Source organism: Columba livia, chromosome 20 (assembly GCF_036013475.1).
Source record: "Columba livia isolate bColLiv1 breed racing homer chromosome 20, bColLiv1.pat.W.v2, whole genome shotgun sequence".
NCBI lineage: Eukaryota > Metazoa > Chordata > Aves > Columbiformes > Columbidae > Columba > Columba livia.
Genome location: NC_088621.1, coordinates 3,843,610 through 3,859,521, shown reverse-complemented (window position 1 = coordinate 3,859,521; position 15,912 = coordinate 3,843,610). Strand labels below are relative to the sequence as shown.

The following is a 15,912-nucleotide window of genomic DNA, read 5'->3' as shown; positions in this document are numbered from 1 at the left end:
TGCAACATGGAAATTGGATGTAAACCTCTTGCTGTTCCTTTGCGAATCTATTATACATGAGCCCATCAGAGCAGCATATTAATAAAACAGGAGGCCAAAGCACTTGGCACTCCCAGCTCTTTAGCGGAACATCAGAGGAGAGCCTGTCAGCTTCGGTCTTTGAAGTCTGGAACTTGCATCTGCCCAGCTGCGTGGGTGACACGGTCAGGATGCTCCGAGGGGAACCTCGCCACCACAGGGAAATCTTCACATGGCGTGGGGGTTTTTAAGTGAGGAAAATCCTCCTCCTGCAGGACAAAACCTTTTGTTCTTTCTTGCTCAGGCTTCTTGCCTGCTGAATTCTTTAAGCAATACACAAAGAAGGCCAAAGATGGCTTGAAGCAACGTCAGACGTGCTGAGACACAAACTGCATCTGTTTGTGGAAAGCTCTCCCACCCTGTCCCAGACTCTGGTCCTGCACAGGTACCACCAGCCACAACCACGAGTCCCTTTGCTGAATAGTGGTGAGTGAGACACACTGAATTTTCCAAACATCTGCCGTTTGTTTCTCCATCAGGACAACTAGAGGTGGTTCTTTGGACCCCCGCCACAATGTCACCGCGTTGCCAATGGCCCTTGTGCAGACAGTGACACCTCTTGCACTTCTGGGTGCGCAGAGGCAACAATAGGTGTAACATGGGCTTGGTGCTAAGTCCAGCCTTAGCACAGAATCGGAGTAGCTGTGGTGTGGTGTAAGTTTGGACCCACGTGGCTGTGAGTATTCATTGGTGGCTCTTGAAGATAGAAGTTTGAGCAGCTGATATCCTAGCCCTAGTATGTGATACTACAAGACCACTAATTTAGGTGGTGGTACAAGGGGAGAGTATTTAGGTGTAAGAACCAGCAGATCTAGCTTGAAAGTTTATTATTATTAAGTTATTATTATTATATATTAGTGCTTTGAAACTTGCAGTTTTCAAAGCAATGGGGAATGGACACACTGAAGAACAATTTACTGTTCCTTCAATTGTTTTCTGAGATGCATGTGAGGATAACAGACCTGCTTTTCATGGGTTTGTGAACGTTTAATCTGCATCCTCTCTGTCTTTGAGTATATGGGGGGGTTTGCCTATTTAGTTTTTTTCCCTCCAGAAAAAAGCCTTACAGCTTGCGTATTTAAGAAAGGAAAACGGCTTTGTGTCGTTATATTACCAATGAAAATGACAGGCAGACCACAGCCTTACCGTGTCACATCAGAGGCCCAGGGACTTGGGTTTGGACCCGAGGGGTGGTCTTGAATGGTCTGTTCATCCTGCTGCGTGGCCAGTGTGGGCATAACCATTTAATAAACGTGAGCGCAGCAAGTCAAAGGGCTGGATCTGTTTCATGGCAGCGTTTGCCGCTGGGTTATCGCCCGTGGGCTCCGCGGGGAGCGGCTCAGCGCTCCCAATGCCTCCGTGGCCATTTCGGTGGGGCCTGACCTGCCTCTCCTGGAGGAAACCTCATCGGCAGGACGTGTTCCAGATGGGGCCATTAAATACGTTTCCTGCTGAATCACGCTGCAGGCTGTCAGTGTTGTAGAGAATTCACATCTATTTTTTTTCTTTCCCATCATAGATATGGATGCAAGTGGAAGTGCAGTGTCTGGTAGCTGCTCTGGGGCTATAAAGCCTCATTTTTGATCCCTGCTGCTGGTGGTGGCACCTGCCATCCCCATGCATGCTGTGTGTGTGTGCTGGGCTGGGAGAGGGAAGGAATGGTCCTGGGGAGGCTGCAGGACCGCGTTACCTCCAGTAAGTCCTCCCCTGAAGTCTGGAGAGCTCAAGCACATTGCGACAGAGCAGAGAGGAAGGCAACTAATCCAGCTCAGCCTTGGTGAATCTCTCCAAGCCGAGCTGGGGTGGAAGCTGCATTGTTGTTCATTCCTGGAGGGTGTTGGGATTCAGACGAATGAGGTTGTTGTGCAACTGATCTTCAGCACGGAGCAGCAGCCGTGACCGATCGCCGTGCGGTTACACAGAAATCGACTCTGGTGGTGACCTGGGGTGTGTGTCACACACAACCAACAGCTTTCCAGCCTGATTAGAAAAACTCCTCCTGGGAAAAGACTAAAGCCAATGTTCTTGGTCATGGCTGAATTTTCAAGCCTTGGCTTAAGGAACTTTTAAAAAGCACTTGCTTCCTGGGAGCAGCCTGCGTTTAGGCTTTCTGAGTAGGGACCAAATTATCGCTGTGCATTCTTGAAATCTATGGTTTTGATGGATAATTTTGTTTTCTTAGCAGATTTGGGATGTTGTCTGTGTTCTCTCTGACTTGGTTGTTCTATTGAACCGCAATGGCTGGACCAGCAAGAAGCAGCAGCTCCCAGTGGCTGCTCCCCAGCCCGTCCCTGTGCTTCTATGTATTATTTGTAACCCACTGCACCAAAATACCAGCTGATCTACATGCTCTTGGAGTATGAAGTAATAGTTAAATGACTGGTTTGGATTTCTTTTTTTCCTAATTTAGACAGAAGAAACAAGTTCAGCTTTGACCATGCATGTTACATTTTAATTTTTTTCTCATGCCAAGAAATACAAAGAAAGTATATAAGATATACCATACCATCCTGCAGAAAAAGAAACGTTTATCAGCAAAGAGAAGCGCCCAGCTGCAATTCCTGATGTGTTCATGCTGTCTGTGAAACACGGCTCCTCCAGTTTGGGTTCGAAACAGGAGGAGCCGGCGCATGGATGGTGGTTGTGGCAGTGGGGGCAGAGACCCTGCACATCCACGCAAAGGGTCGTCTCCTGGGCACCATCTAACGAGGGCACCCAAAGTGCTGTCAGGGTTGCCTTGGTGAATCCTGCACACGTTCCCTTTCTGACGTTTCTTATCCTGGATGGGTATTTATAGGTTTCAATTTTGCTACCTACTGGTGTCAGCAAATGCTTTACAAATATTCCTGCTTTGAAAAGGCTGCTTTCACCCCCCCACCCCCTTGGCTTGTGCCCAAGCATGGGAGTCTTCAGTCCAGATCTGTCTTTGCCGATATTAAAGGATGTATGCTGAAAAAAATCGACTTCAAATCTGAAATTATTTCAGCTTGACTGTGTGGCCCTGGATGTGGTTCTGTGGTAACACAGTGATAGGGCAAGATGGGGGGCATCAGGGGGAAAAATCAAGAAGTCATGGGACCAGCCCAGTGGGTGCATTTCTGCAGCCTCTCCCTGGACTCAGACAGAATGGAAACGGAGTTTTAATTCTATCTCCAAGGCGGGATCTGCTCCCCTTGTCTACATGGAGAAGCCTGTATTTGGAAGGTCAGTTACTGCAGCGGTACATGCTGGAGTCCACAGCCCTGGAGGAGCAGGTTCCCTGCCCCTCGATAACCCCTTTCAGCAAAGCCCAGCAAGGGCATCTCATTGCCAACAAGACCTGTCTCGGACTAAACAACAGGCAGAAGATGGGAGGGAAGAGCCTGTGACACTTGTGCATTGCATGAGAATGCAAGTTGAACTGGCAAAGATGGGGAGAGAGGAGCAAACTGGAACGGAGTGAAATACCGACCAGAAAAAGCAAATTCATCATCAATGCAGCAAACTGAAATCAAACCCTTTGTCACTTTCTTTCCTCCTTTGGTCTGAGCCAGCATTTGCTGTGACCGACTGACTCCTGCTAGACCTCTCTGACCATCGGTCATTGCATCCTACAAGAAGACGTATGAAACCAAGCAAGCACCTCTGCTCAGTAGCAGCACATCGCTTGTTCAGCTTAGGCCTTGGATTTAGCATTGCTGTGCCCAGCAAGGGCTCTTCTGTGCCACCCTGCAGACCCCGACTGTCCCCAAAACCCTGGGGAGAAGAGCCCGGGGACACCATTGCCAACAAGGTGCCACCAGCCACGCTCTCCACTCAGAGGCTCTTTCCCGAGCAGTGCAAACGTGTATTTATATCCCACCAGGACCTCACACTTGTCGATCGTAACTCCTACTTCAACTCACATTTAGAGACGTTTCCCACCTTCTCCATCTCTTCAGCAAGCTATCCTCCTACCAGCTCGACTTCACTGTCAGGTAAGGCTGGATCACCACCACGGCTCTTGGATCCCCCACTTCTGCCCCACCACCTGCTTCACCAGGGGCAGAAGTTGCCCAAATCCTGAGGGTTTCATGGCTGTTACAGCTGCAAACACAGACAACTCTGCTCTGATGTGTGTGCCTAGAGGAGGCTGCAGCGGGTGGCAAAGAGCTGTGACATAAGTAACAAGGCTTATTTGTGGGGATGGAGAAGGAAAGCCTTTTCATTACGTAGTTTTTGTTATCGCACTCCTGTGCGCTAAAAGCAAAGGTAAGGAGAAGGACTGGTTGTGCTCGGATGAGGAAAAAGAATAATTTGCACCTAGGTGAACACTAAATAAGCAAAAAGTCATGAGGGATGCTGTTGTTCCCCAGGTGTAGACCAAAGGAGGAACCGTGCCTGCTGGGGGCCTCAGGATGAAGTTCGGCTGTGATTTACCCCCTGGTAACACAGCCACGGGTGAGGTGGGTGTCAAGGGCTGGGGGCTCAGCAACTCCTTCCTTCACAAATACAAGTTAATGCACCTGAGAGAGTCAAACAGGCAGCTGAGCTGGGATAATAGCATGTGTGCCATGGAGAGCAAGGATTTAGTGGCAAAACCTTTGCAAAATGTCAGACTGAGAAGTGTACTGAGAAATTGGCAGAGAGCAGGGAGAAGAGACTTTCCAGATAACCCTGGGGAGTTTCCTTCCCATGGACTGAAGATCCAGGTTACAAAGAGAGAAAATACTTTGTCAGGGGTTACTGTAGAGGCTTTCCCCTGGATGTAAGTGCAGTATGAGGACCAAAAAGCTGTATTCAAGAGTGCAGAGCGGCACGATGGTATCTAATCAAAAAGAAGATTAAAAATGAAATGAATTTGCCTTAGTTTTTCATTAGACTGAATAGTGAGATGAGAAGCAATCGCCTCAGCAGCCCGGTGGTACAGGAGCATAAGCTGTGTTTGAGCACATGCAATAAATCATCACTGCAGGGTTTTCTGGGAAAGCTGCTGCCTTCTCCTGCATTCAGATGAATTCTGGTACCTCTACTGCAAGAACCATTGCAAGCTGCCTCACAAATCCCCCTTGTTCCTACGACTGCAGGTATTTCAGTCTATTTTGAAGTGTAGCATGTGTTTTTGCCGAGATCTCTTTGGAAAAAATCAGATTAAAAGACAATCTAAATTCACTCATATTTATATTAAGAGAAGAAAGAAAAACGGGTTTATTTCAGAGCTGTGCGGTGCACGTGAGACTGAGCAACGTTGCCATCCATGCAATTAGAGTATCCTGGAGTGTGGCGAGGTTTAGTCTTTTAACTGTGGTAAAGCATTTTAGATGAAAAGCTTTATATAATGATAAAAGAACGTTTACATTCTTACTTAATACTTGGCGCTCTCAAGTACTATAACTCATGGTGGTGCTTTTCCGTGAATGTCAGCTCTTCCAGCCCAGGGAGGAGCTTGCTCAGCTTTACCATCAACTGAATTTCAGCAGCTTAGAGAGCAAAGGGCAGAAGATGCACGGACAGGCAGGGCTGCCCTTCTGTATCACAAAAACATTAGCGTGTGTTTGCCAGCAAGCCGCGTTTCACACCGAGCAGCGCTCAGTGGGCTCTGCTGAAGCTCACAAAAAACTAATTGCAAAAGAAAGGTTGCGAGTTTGGTCCGTTTTAGAAGCCAATGGTTTATAATAAAGCACTGGGAAAGGAGCCCAAGAAAGTGCTGTAGTGATGTGCTATTGCTCTGAATCCCTGGAATCCCTTTTAATGTAGAGAAAAACGTTAACAGCCTGTCTAGGGGATTTGGCTTTCCTACCCCCTGGATTCAAATAACGCCTGGCAAAAGAAAACACTTTAAAAAGAAGCAGTCAAAGAGGTGACGAGAGTTTTCACAGCAATGCCCGTGGCTTCGCCCATTAGTTACTCCAGAGTAACTACAGCGTGGGTTTACCCTGCAGCCCTGCCCTGTGCTAACCCTGCACGCACACTCGCGCACCCCAAAGAAGAAGTCAGTGCCAAGCAGTCGTGTTGTGAAGTTTCTCATGGTGTACAGTAGGTTCTCCATGTAGACAAGCCCTTGGAAGCATTAGGTCGGATCTAAGGCTTGGGGTTTGCTTGTTTGTGGTTATTTTTCAGGAGATTGATGGTAGGGAGCAGAAGTGCCCTGAAGCACTTTATTTCTCAGAACATTCCAGATTTCCAGGTCCCAGGCTGCCAGGTGGGGACAACAGAAGGGCCAGGGAGTGGCAGCTCTTGGCCATCAACTTGTGCCCGCAAAGTTTTGACAGAAGAGAGAGGCTCGGCTAACACGGAGCCAATGGTTATGGCCAGAAGCCATCTACAAAGCCTGAATAAAAGAACAGGTGATGAAATTTTGCATAGTCTGGGTGGCTGGATAGAGAACCAACCCCAGGAACAACCCGCGGCGAGGATGGAGTTGGGGGCGGGAAGAGAGGACGGGGATGGACGGAGGCTCGAGGGAGCATGTTGGGATCAGATCCCGTGGGAAGCGGCCAAGGAACCGCGTGTTGTGGAAGACGTGGGGGGGCACAGGGCACCTATAAGCGGATTGGGAGGAGCAAAGTCTGTTTTCTTGTTATGATAAATAGAAAACATTAAAAAATAATACTGCTTGTGGAACTGACCCCAGCCAGTTCTGGGGATACTGGAGATTTTCAGAGATGCAGAAGAGCGTGTGAGAGGTGCAGGACAGGGGCAGGGACCTTAACCTTCTCCATGCCTATGAAAATCTCCCAGAATACCCTCAGCTGAAGCCCAGAAGGGTCAGGGAGACGAGGACTGACAGTGGCGGGGGCTGGATCACTCTGAAGCTTTTGTGTGATGGACGTGACGTGACATAAGTGGGCAGAATGGGCTCTCCGTGCCTTGGTACTGCTGCTACAGATTAACCAGGCTCTTTTCTCAGCAGGGACAGTATTAACCTCACTTTGGGTGCACAGAGAGAGAAATGTGCGGGTTCACAGAGGAAGCATTATTTTGCCTTCCATTACAAACCCCACCGTGGGACTGGGGTGAGAAGGAGCCTGGCGTTCTCATGCAGCAACATCCTGCTCTGCCAGCTCTGAGATCTGCCCTAAGTGTTAAAAGAGCTCGTAGGAACAGACATGGAGAACATTCCCAAAGGCATGCAAATGGTCATTGTCTCTTTTTTTGTTGTTTTTTTTCATCAAAAATACAAAAGCACCCACCACATCCTCCAGCTCTTGCAGCTGCGCTTTGCTCGGAGCAGAGCCATGGTCCTGCTGCCGCTCTCCTCCTCCTCCGTGGAACAGCTCTCAGCTCCTGATGGCAGTTTGAGCTTTGTGTTTTGTTTTTTCTTTCTTTTTTTTTTTTTTCTTTTTTTTTCTTATTTTTTTTTTCTGTAGATACACAGAATTCGACGCTTTAAAAACCAAACCAACAACGCCCCAAAAATTCAGTGACTTGTGCCAAAATTCTTAGGAGGATTCCTCGAAACGTCCTGTTCTCGCCTTAAATTTCTCTTTTAAACAAGCTTCATTCTCAAAACTCTCTCCTCCTCTTGCGCTTTAATTGTCTCCCCGCTCCGTGAATTTTGCTGGAGGGGAATGAGGTAGTAGACTTCCCCCTTCTCCTCTCCGCTCGGCATCTGATGTCCTTTCCCATTCCTTCTTGTGACATGTATTTTAACCCATCACTTGTACGGACTCGTTTCCAAGAGGCGGTGAAGTAGAAGCATGCGTTCCTTCAGACGGCGCTCCAGAGCAGGCTGTCTAGGGCTGCCCACCTACACTGTGACAATTTTTTGTTGCAAGGCTGAAAGTAAAAACCCCAAAAGGAAAGTTGTCTTCCTCCTCTTCGAGGTATTTGCATGCTGAAACGTCTTCTAGGAAACTGTAAAACAAAGAGAGTCTTAGGGCAGCTTCCAGCAGTCACAGGTGTTTCCCTGGTGCTCGTGGTTTGGGCTTTGAGTGTTTCTGAGGTTCCCATTTGAGCTGCGCTGCCCATCGGTCATGCTGGTTTCGACAAGTGTTTGGGAAGTCCCCCAAACATTTTGGGATTGCATTTCTGGGCAGGTTGATACATGATGTGAAACCCTTTGGTTTTTACCCCACAACATGCTTCTAAACCCACTGCAGCCTTTGCCAGGGCAAGACCTTTCACCAGAGGGACCTTGTACAGTCACCACTGCACTATCGGCCAGCACAGGGGGGACTTCCCATCTTGGTTATTGGAACAGTTTGGGTTGCTCCTACAAGGAGCCTGTTCTTTGAGATGGTTTTTATGTGTGTGTGCAGCTAGTGATGGTCAAACCAGCCTGGCCCACATGGGTGCTTAGTGCCATAGCGCTGCAGTTGGGTGGGAATGGAGCACTCTCTGCCCTAGGGGGTGGTGGATAAGTGTGTCCTGGGCTGGAGACAGGAGCCACGTGAGCTTCCTGTTCTAGCTGGGCTGGGGAAAAGAGAAGGAGATGTTACCTCTGACGCTGAGTGCAATGTAGAGCACGATGATGATGGTCCCCAGGATAATGGAGACGATGCTGAGCAGCCTGGCCATGCGGCCGAGTCGCCGGGCTCCGTCCATGTCCCCTTGCTGCCCGCTGTTCCTCGACTGGGGGGAAACAGAAAGAGGCTCTTGAGAATGGCTCTGGGTGACTCTCTGGCCGTAGTCCCCAAAATGAGAGCTGCTGTGTCAGCGAGGAGATGGATCTGCTACCCTGGGCTCTCGCAGGGTGCCACATGTGTCCCCATCTCCACCTGGGACACCATTCTGCTTGCCCTGGGTGGGAGCTGGACTTGCTCAAGTCTGTCTTTTGTTGGTGTGACTGAGAAATGCCCCAGCAGGGGACAGGAGGCACAGCCCAGCCAGCAGCAGCCCCTCCCTGCCTCTTTCATGGAAAACCCCAAAATTCATGACTTCATTCTCCAGATGAGCTCGCTGCTATGGGGCTGTGCAGGGGTTTGCATCCCCCAGGGCTACCACTGCACTTGTGCAGCTCACGTACAGGACAAGCATCCTGCCTCCATCTTCTGCAAATTGAGAGGCAATGTATATTGCGAGTTTAACTATCCCCGACAAACTGAAAGAGAAGCAGTGGTGACATTTCCATAGCAGCACTTGGCCCCTTTGCTGGCTGGTGGAGCTGAATGTGTGTGTGAGGAACGGGTTTGACAAAGCCGGCAGGAACTGTTGGCTCTCATCTTGTGCTGGGACACGCTTTGGTGCCTCTGCATTACCCTGAATTTCCGCATCAACGTAGATGGGTTGTGCTTGCCATCTCTGTTTTTAAATGCACTCCCTCTACAGTGAATTCCTGCTCTTGTGTGTGCTGTAGGGAGGGAAGGAATAGCCCAGGTAGCGCCTCTTTTCTGCTTCTAGTTTCATTGTGATTTCCCCTGCTGCTCTATTGATTTTTTCAGGCAGCTCAGTGAAAGCTTTTCCTGCTCTGTAACTAACAGAAAGGGCTCCCTGGCTGTGGCAGGGGTGGGGGAAGGCGCTCGCAGGTGCCTGGAAATTATCCTGTATGGACTCAGTAAGGAGTGAAGAAAGATCCCCAAGAGTTGGAGCCAGAACGGGACTTGCCTGGACCTGATGTTGGTGGGCACTGGCATCTTAATGAGAAGCTCTCAATGGGATAAATCACAGCGGTCCTTGTCTTTGGGAACAAGTGGCAAGCCAGGGTGGATGGAGAGCACAACTTGGAGCTTCCCTTGGAAATTTTGCTCTTTGCTGCTCAGTCAGGGCTGGCCACCCTTGGGCTCAGCAGATTCCAGCTGCAAGGGGCTGGAAGGGTTGAGCAGGATTTGGGCTTGCACCCAAAGGGGAAGGACATGAGACTGGATGAGCATGGGCTCACAACACCTTGCCTGGTGCTTGATGGGGCAGTGAGGGCAAGAGCAGCCTCCACCTGAGCTCCCCGCACACAGCAACCTGAGGACCAAGCACAGCTCATCAGGAAAAGTTTAACACACTGATGCAGCGTAAACTTTCAGAGTGAGTGATTAAATAAGAAATGCTCTTGTTCCTTGCTCTTGTAATTGGCAATCATTTGGTTCTCATGTGAAAAATACTGAAGGTAAGAACTCCTGGTGAGGGAGAAGCGTTATGGCTGAGAGATGAGCCCAAAGTGCTCCCCAGCCTGCCGGAGCGAGTGTGCTGGGCTTCCTGCTCTTGGCCAAGGGAGGACCCAGCACTTAGCAAAGGGCAGCTGTGCGGTGCCACGGCAAGGTTATTAGGGTGGAATTACTCACTGTGTGTCAGCATTCACCATGGAGAGGCTGGAGCCCCTCCATCAGCAAAACAGGTGCCGCCTGCTCCGGAAGAGGCTCTCCAGACCGAAAAGCCTTCCCAAATTCATGCAGAGCCCTTCTGCCTCCCGTGAAGCCCATCAGGAAGGGGGTTTGGAGGGAAGGAAATGGGATAAGGAGTTTGAAGGTCCATTGGTAACATTTTCATCTGGTTGGGAAGGCTTGGAGCTGGGGGAAAGAAAAGCAATGTAGGCTGGGTGGAGGGAGCAGGGCAAGGAGAGCCCAGCATACAGGTCTGTCACCTTGATCTGGTGGAGGAGTCAGGAAAAATCCCTTGATCTCACTGGGGATGGGGTTTTGTAGACACTTTAACTGCCTTGGAGCAGTTATTCTTTCTTTAGAGATGCTTTTTAATATTTAACATTTTTATGTGAGCTAAAGGCTTCTTCCCCATCTGTCTCCAGCCAACCTGCCTCAGCTGAGCTGGGTCTTGGGACAAGAGGGAGATCTGGGGCAGCCCCCCAAGCCCCGTCCCATGTGCTGGCTCCTCCCTTTGGAGTCTGGCTGCTAAAGCTGGGGAAACGGACTTAAAGAAATAAATATGTTAATTAAAAAGAGTTAAAGGTGGAAGTGTATTAACAATCCCACTTCCCCTTCTAAAATGTGTATCTCAGAAATAACTGTTCTGGAAAGAATCCCCTGTTGAATGTTGGTGGGTTGGTTTTGGTTTTTTAAATAAAAAAAGAAAAAATTAAGAGTCAGGAGGCCTAACCAGCACTAACCATAAAACATCATGGAGAATTCAAATGAACAAATACTTGATGTTGCCACCCCATTTCCCATTCATCCTGCTTTAATACCGCTACCCTCTTGGCAGCACCAAGACCAAAAGGTCACCAGCCCAGCCCAGGCTGTGCACTGGCTCCTGTTCTGGAGTGCCCAGGTAGGTAAAATGCAGCTTTGAAGGTTTCCAAGTAGTAATTTCAGTTTGCATCCCCACGTGAATAACGTAGCAGAGCCTCAAACAGGCAGCCGCATCCCCGCAAACATCCCGCTCTTCTCCCGTGCCACCCTCTATAAGAGCGTCCCAACCGCTGACATCAGGAGAGATCAAGACCTTGTTCCTTCTGGTCTCGACAGTACATTTGACAGACAATATCCTGATCCATGGGATGCAGCCAAGTTTCGTTACAGAACAGGAGGTGACAACATGAAGCCTCTTGGGCTGGCGGTGAGAGATGGGGAGAACACAGCAGCACAGGGACTGACCACATCCCTGCCCTGCTCACTGGCAGCTTCCAACATTTGGGGTTTTTGTTAGGCTCAGGTTTTTGTAACAAGTGTCATATTTTTGCAGAGTATGAGTTAGATTGCAGTGAAATATGCAGTTTTAGCTGTCCTCTAGGGAAAATATATAGGCTAACGCATTTGATATATTTATCACTATAGCTCCTGGAAGTGTTTGCTGTTCGTTTATCCTGAACAATTGTGAAAAATACATCAGCATTGGCATGGGGTGTTTAGCAAGCATTTGTTACTGTACATATATTATTCATCGGCGTGGAACGGTTTGATTACAGCTCTCTAGTATCACTAATCCCATGTTTTGCTTTTCACATAAAAACATGAGCATCTTGTTTATTAATCGAGACTTGCCAAGGCAGAATAGCTCAGAAAGGCTTGAGGGCTACGGGGGAGCGAGTCGCTCTGAGTGTGCCAAGGGACTTGTATTATGGCAGAGTATTAGAAAATCTGAAGGACCTTAGAAACGGGGCTGCAAGGGCAGGTTGTGCCACAGCACCCACAGGGCCGGGTAAGTCTGGGTGATTCAAAGAAGTTCTAAATCTTCCCTGTTTTCAATCTGTTCAAGTTACTGTTCAGAAGGGTTTTTTTCCCTAATAGATCATCTTAGTTGTCCTGTTGCAAATGAAGGCGATTGCTTTTCTGTGCTAGTCCCAGGGATGGAGAAGATGAATCGTTACCTTCTCTTCCCCCACAATCTTTCCCAATTTATGAACTGGCATTGTATGCACTCTGCTGCCTTTCACCGGTTACTCAGAATAAATCATTAATCTTCGACACTTGCATTTTTTTGAAGAAAACATTCTGAGAGAGGTATAAGTCAACATCAGACTTAGATAGATGACTATGCCATTTAAAATGAGTAAGGATAGTTTGACTTCTCCCACATCTTTCAGGAATGACAGTACTTATTTTGGACACCAAGTGCTGTGCAGAATTGCTCTTGGCATTACTTTATGTTGATTCTGGCTGGATTGACCTTTCTTCTTCATTTCACTTCATTTTTTGGGAGTTTTAGATGCTGGTAAGTGATCTCTCTGCTTCTTCCCCTGATGTGGCTGCACTTTAGGGAAGGGATTCAATAACAACAATACAGTGTATGTGTGTGTGTGTGTGTGTGTGTGTGTGTGTGTGTGTGGTACCCGACCCTACTCTGCACACCCCTGAGATGGGTCCCACAGGGTTGTGCTGCTCTTGTGTCCATCAGCACCCCCTGCTCCAGTTTGGGGAGGAACCTGAACCCCTCAGTGCAGCCAGGTCCTCACTTGGTCAAGAAAATGCATCCGAGGGTCAGTGGAGGAGCCTCCAGGTAAGTGATTTCCAGGAGACCCGCGTTACCAGGAACAGGCTGGGGGCTAGGGCAGATCTTTTTTCTACCTCTGGCTATGTGCCCTGCTGGGATCTGAGAGAAGCTTTTGAAAAATGATTTATGAGACACTGAACCCAAAAGCATTCATTTGCTTTCTTCTCCACTCGCTGCTTATTACCCAGAAAAAGAAAAAAAAAAAAAAAGCTTTCATGTGCAAAAAGCATTGACTTAGGGAAGAAAAATACAATTACAGAGCTAAAGGAATGTCAGCACATTGTGGAAGGGCCCCCCTGCCCCCACCAGGCACCAGGAATCACGAAAACCTGATTCCTGCTCAGATTTACTTGTGATCAGGCGCTCCTGGCATTTATTCTGTGGGGAGAGCTAAGCCTGTGGGAGCCCCAGGGGTCACTGGGAACTAAATTCCTCGCTGGTGCAAGGAGGGGAAACATCAGCTGATTCCCTGAGAGCTGCCCTGCCGGCAGGAGGACCCAGCCAGGTGTTTCCCAGTTGCCCAGGATCAGCACAGAGCAGGGATCACTCACTGTCCTGCTCCGCTAACCACGCAGGGGTCCATGGCTGGCGTCTGGGCGGGGGTGGGGGACGGTTTAGGCATGGCCAGGAATAGAAAGGGCAGTGACAAATCCATTCTCCCACAGGACAAGGAGCGCAGGGGCCACTGTGAAGGGGCAAAAGGATGCACACTGGCTACTAATGTGCTGTGTGCGCTGGAAACCTTGTCCAGGAGAACATGCTCGTCCAAGTGTGCCTTCTGCCTCAGTGGCCCCATAGGGCTGGGCTCGGGCACCCCCTTCCCCAGCTCTGAGTGGGCTCTGTCAATGCTGTCAAGGGCCTTGGGAGCAGCGGGCAGGCAAATAGTTGCATTGCCTTGTTGGTCCTGCCTCTTTTTGGGTTTAACACAGTAAATACACACCCCTCCCTCCTTGTCTAGCAGTGTTAACTGACTCCTGCTCTTTTTTTACTGTTTATTCTTCTACCCCATGGGGCTTATGTGGCCCATGGCACATCCCCACTGTGCTAGAGGCTCTAACGCCTGCAAGGGAGAGTGTGAGAATCTATTTTGCATGAAGGCTAATGTGGTTGGAAAATCCCCGTGAGAGACCTTGTTTATTACCATGGATATGCAATACTGAGCTGCTTTCCCTCTCATTGCAGTGCAAAGCCAAACAAGGCTGGCTGGCTTCCCTGTATGCTGCCTAAACAGGCTCTGCCACACAACTGTACGACGCAGATGACAGCTGGCACTGGCAGGAATGATGATTCCTCCTCAAAATGGAAACTGGTCTCTCTAGAGGGCCTTCTGTGGCAACCGCCAGTGCCTGCCTTCAAGTTGGTGGTGGTTTTGGGGGAACTACTGGCTGCAGGTGCTCCTCAATGTATTTCTGTGTAGTAAGCAGATAATTGCTTTCCCTGAGATGATTTTCAAAGAAAAGATTTGCCTCTGTTGCAAATCAAGGGTATAAAAGGTGCCCAGGGGCTGTAAAAGCAGTGGGGTTTACTGAGGGGTAAGGGGGTGGCTGTACTTGCAGGGCTGTGCTGGCTGAGCCACCTGTACCTGAGATGGATGGGAGGCCGGCTGGCTTTTCTTCTCCCCTGCTCTGATGTTGGTGTATTTGCTGAGGTGTGGAGGGAGACGTTTAATGGAAAAAAATTGCTTCTCCAGGGCAACTAAAAGAGCTGCAGGTGCAGCCCATCCCTTTGAAGTGTATGATGGTGGGAACCGGCCTCTAGCCAGGGTTTCCCCTGTGTTGCAGGGCTGGGCTCGGCTCTTGGGAGATGCAGAGGGAGATCCCTTGTCCTTGCCTTGCCTCTCGTCGCAGCTCCTTCCCGGGGAATCCCGGCAAGATGCTCTGGACCATTGCCTGGCGGCAGGGACTGGGCTTCCCGGAGCCACTGGGCTTCCCGGAGTCCTGCTCTGGTTGCGCCCAGATCCCACCCCAAATCCCAGACCGTCCCTCTCCATCCCGCCACCTCTCCCCGGGTCCCAGCCAGCTCGGAGAGCCCCTGCTCGCCTCCACCCGCCTCCCTTCCCCGGAGCCCGATGGAAGCGTCCTGCGAGAACCGAGCAGCGGCACCGCCCGGCATCTCAACGGGAGCTGGCGGGCTCCTCCCGCGCCGCTCCCCGCCGCGCCCCGGTCCCGGCTGGTGCAGCACCGCGGACAGCTCCGGGCCCCGCTCCGGCTCCCCGCTCCAGCCGTCGAGGGCGGTGGCGGCGGCGGAGGGAACCGGGCGGGTCCGGGCGCCTGGCGAATCCCGCACTCACCATGATGGAGAAGACGAGGGCCACGACGTTGATGGGCCAGACGGGGCAGAAGCAGGAGAACATGGCGAGCAGCAGGTAGTCCCGCGGGCGGCCCTGCTCCGGTGCCGCCGTGCTGGTGGCCGTGGAGGAGGCTCTGCCCAGGCTGAGCCGGGACGGTGACAGCGGGGCCGCCTCCAGGTGCCCGACCGACACCGACTTGTAGGCGAGCCCGTGCCCGTTGCGCTCCGCCTCGGCGGCCAAGGCGGCCGTGAAGGATTTGGAGCCGCGGAGGCCCTTCTCCTCGCGGCCCTCGGTGGGCGCCAGCAGCTTCTCGGTCTCCTGGAAACGGGTGGGCAGCGCCGTGCCCGAGCCCGGGCCCGAGCCCGAGCCCCCGGGCGCGGCGCCGCCGCTCGCCATGGCCCGGCGGAGCGGGCTCGGAGCGCGCCCCGCCGCCGCCGCTCTGCGCTCGGGGCCCGCCGCCCCGCGGGAGGCCGTGCCGGAGGAGGGGCCAGCCCGGCTCAGCCCCCGGGGCAGGATCGGGGCCGCGGACCGCCCCCGGGGTGTCCCCATTCCCCTCCGCCCCCCGCTCACGGACCGCGCTCGGTCTCCGGTTCGGGCGGCGCCGCTGCCCCCGGGGATGCTGACGGGGATGCGGCGGGGCGGAGCGGTGGGAAAGCCGGGGTTCTGTCCCGCCCCACCGACCCCCCGCTCTTCCCGCTGCAGCGGTACGTGAGAGCCCAGCCCTGAAGGGGCTTGGCTAGTGCCAGCGGGGCTCGGTGGCCGCCTCCAGC

General features: G+C 51.2%; 1 protein-coding gene across 1 annotated transcript; it reads right to left on the bottom strand.

Annotated features, from left to right (window-relative positions):
• Positions 1–2,508: 2,508 nt before the first annotated feature.
• Positions 2,509–15,743, bottom strand: TRARG1 (trafficking regulator of GLUT4 (SLC2A4) 1). The gene is made up of 3 exons (XM_065036823.1): positions 15,143–15,743; positions 8,478–8,610; positions 2,509–7,893 (listed from the first exon to the last, which is right to left on the bottom strand). Exons 1-3 carry the CDS (start codon positions 15,689–15,691, stop codon positions 7,886–7,888), a joined length of 690 nt encoding a protein of 229 aa, XP_064892895.1. The 5' UTR covers positions 15,692–15,743; the 3' UTR covers positions 2,509–7,885.
• Between the last annotated feature and the right edge of the window lie 169 nt (positions 15,744–15,912).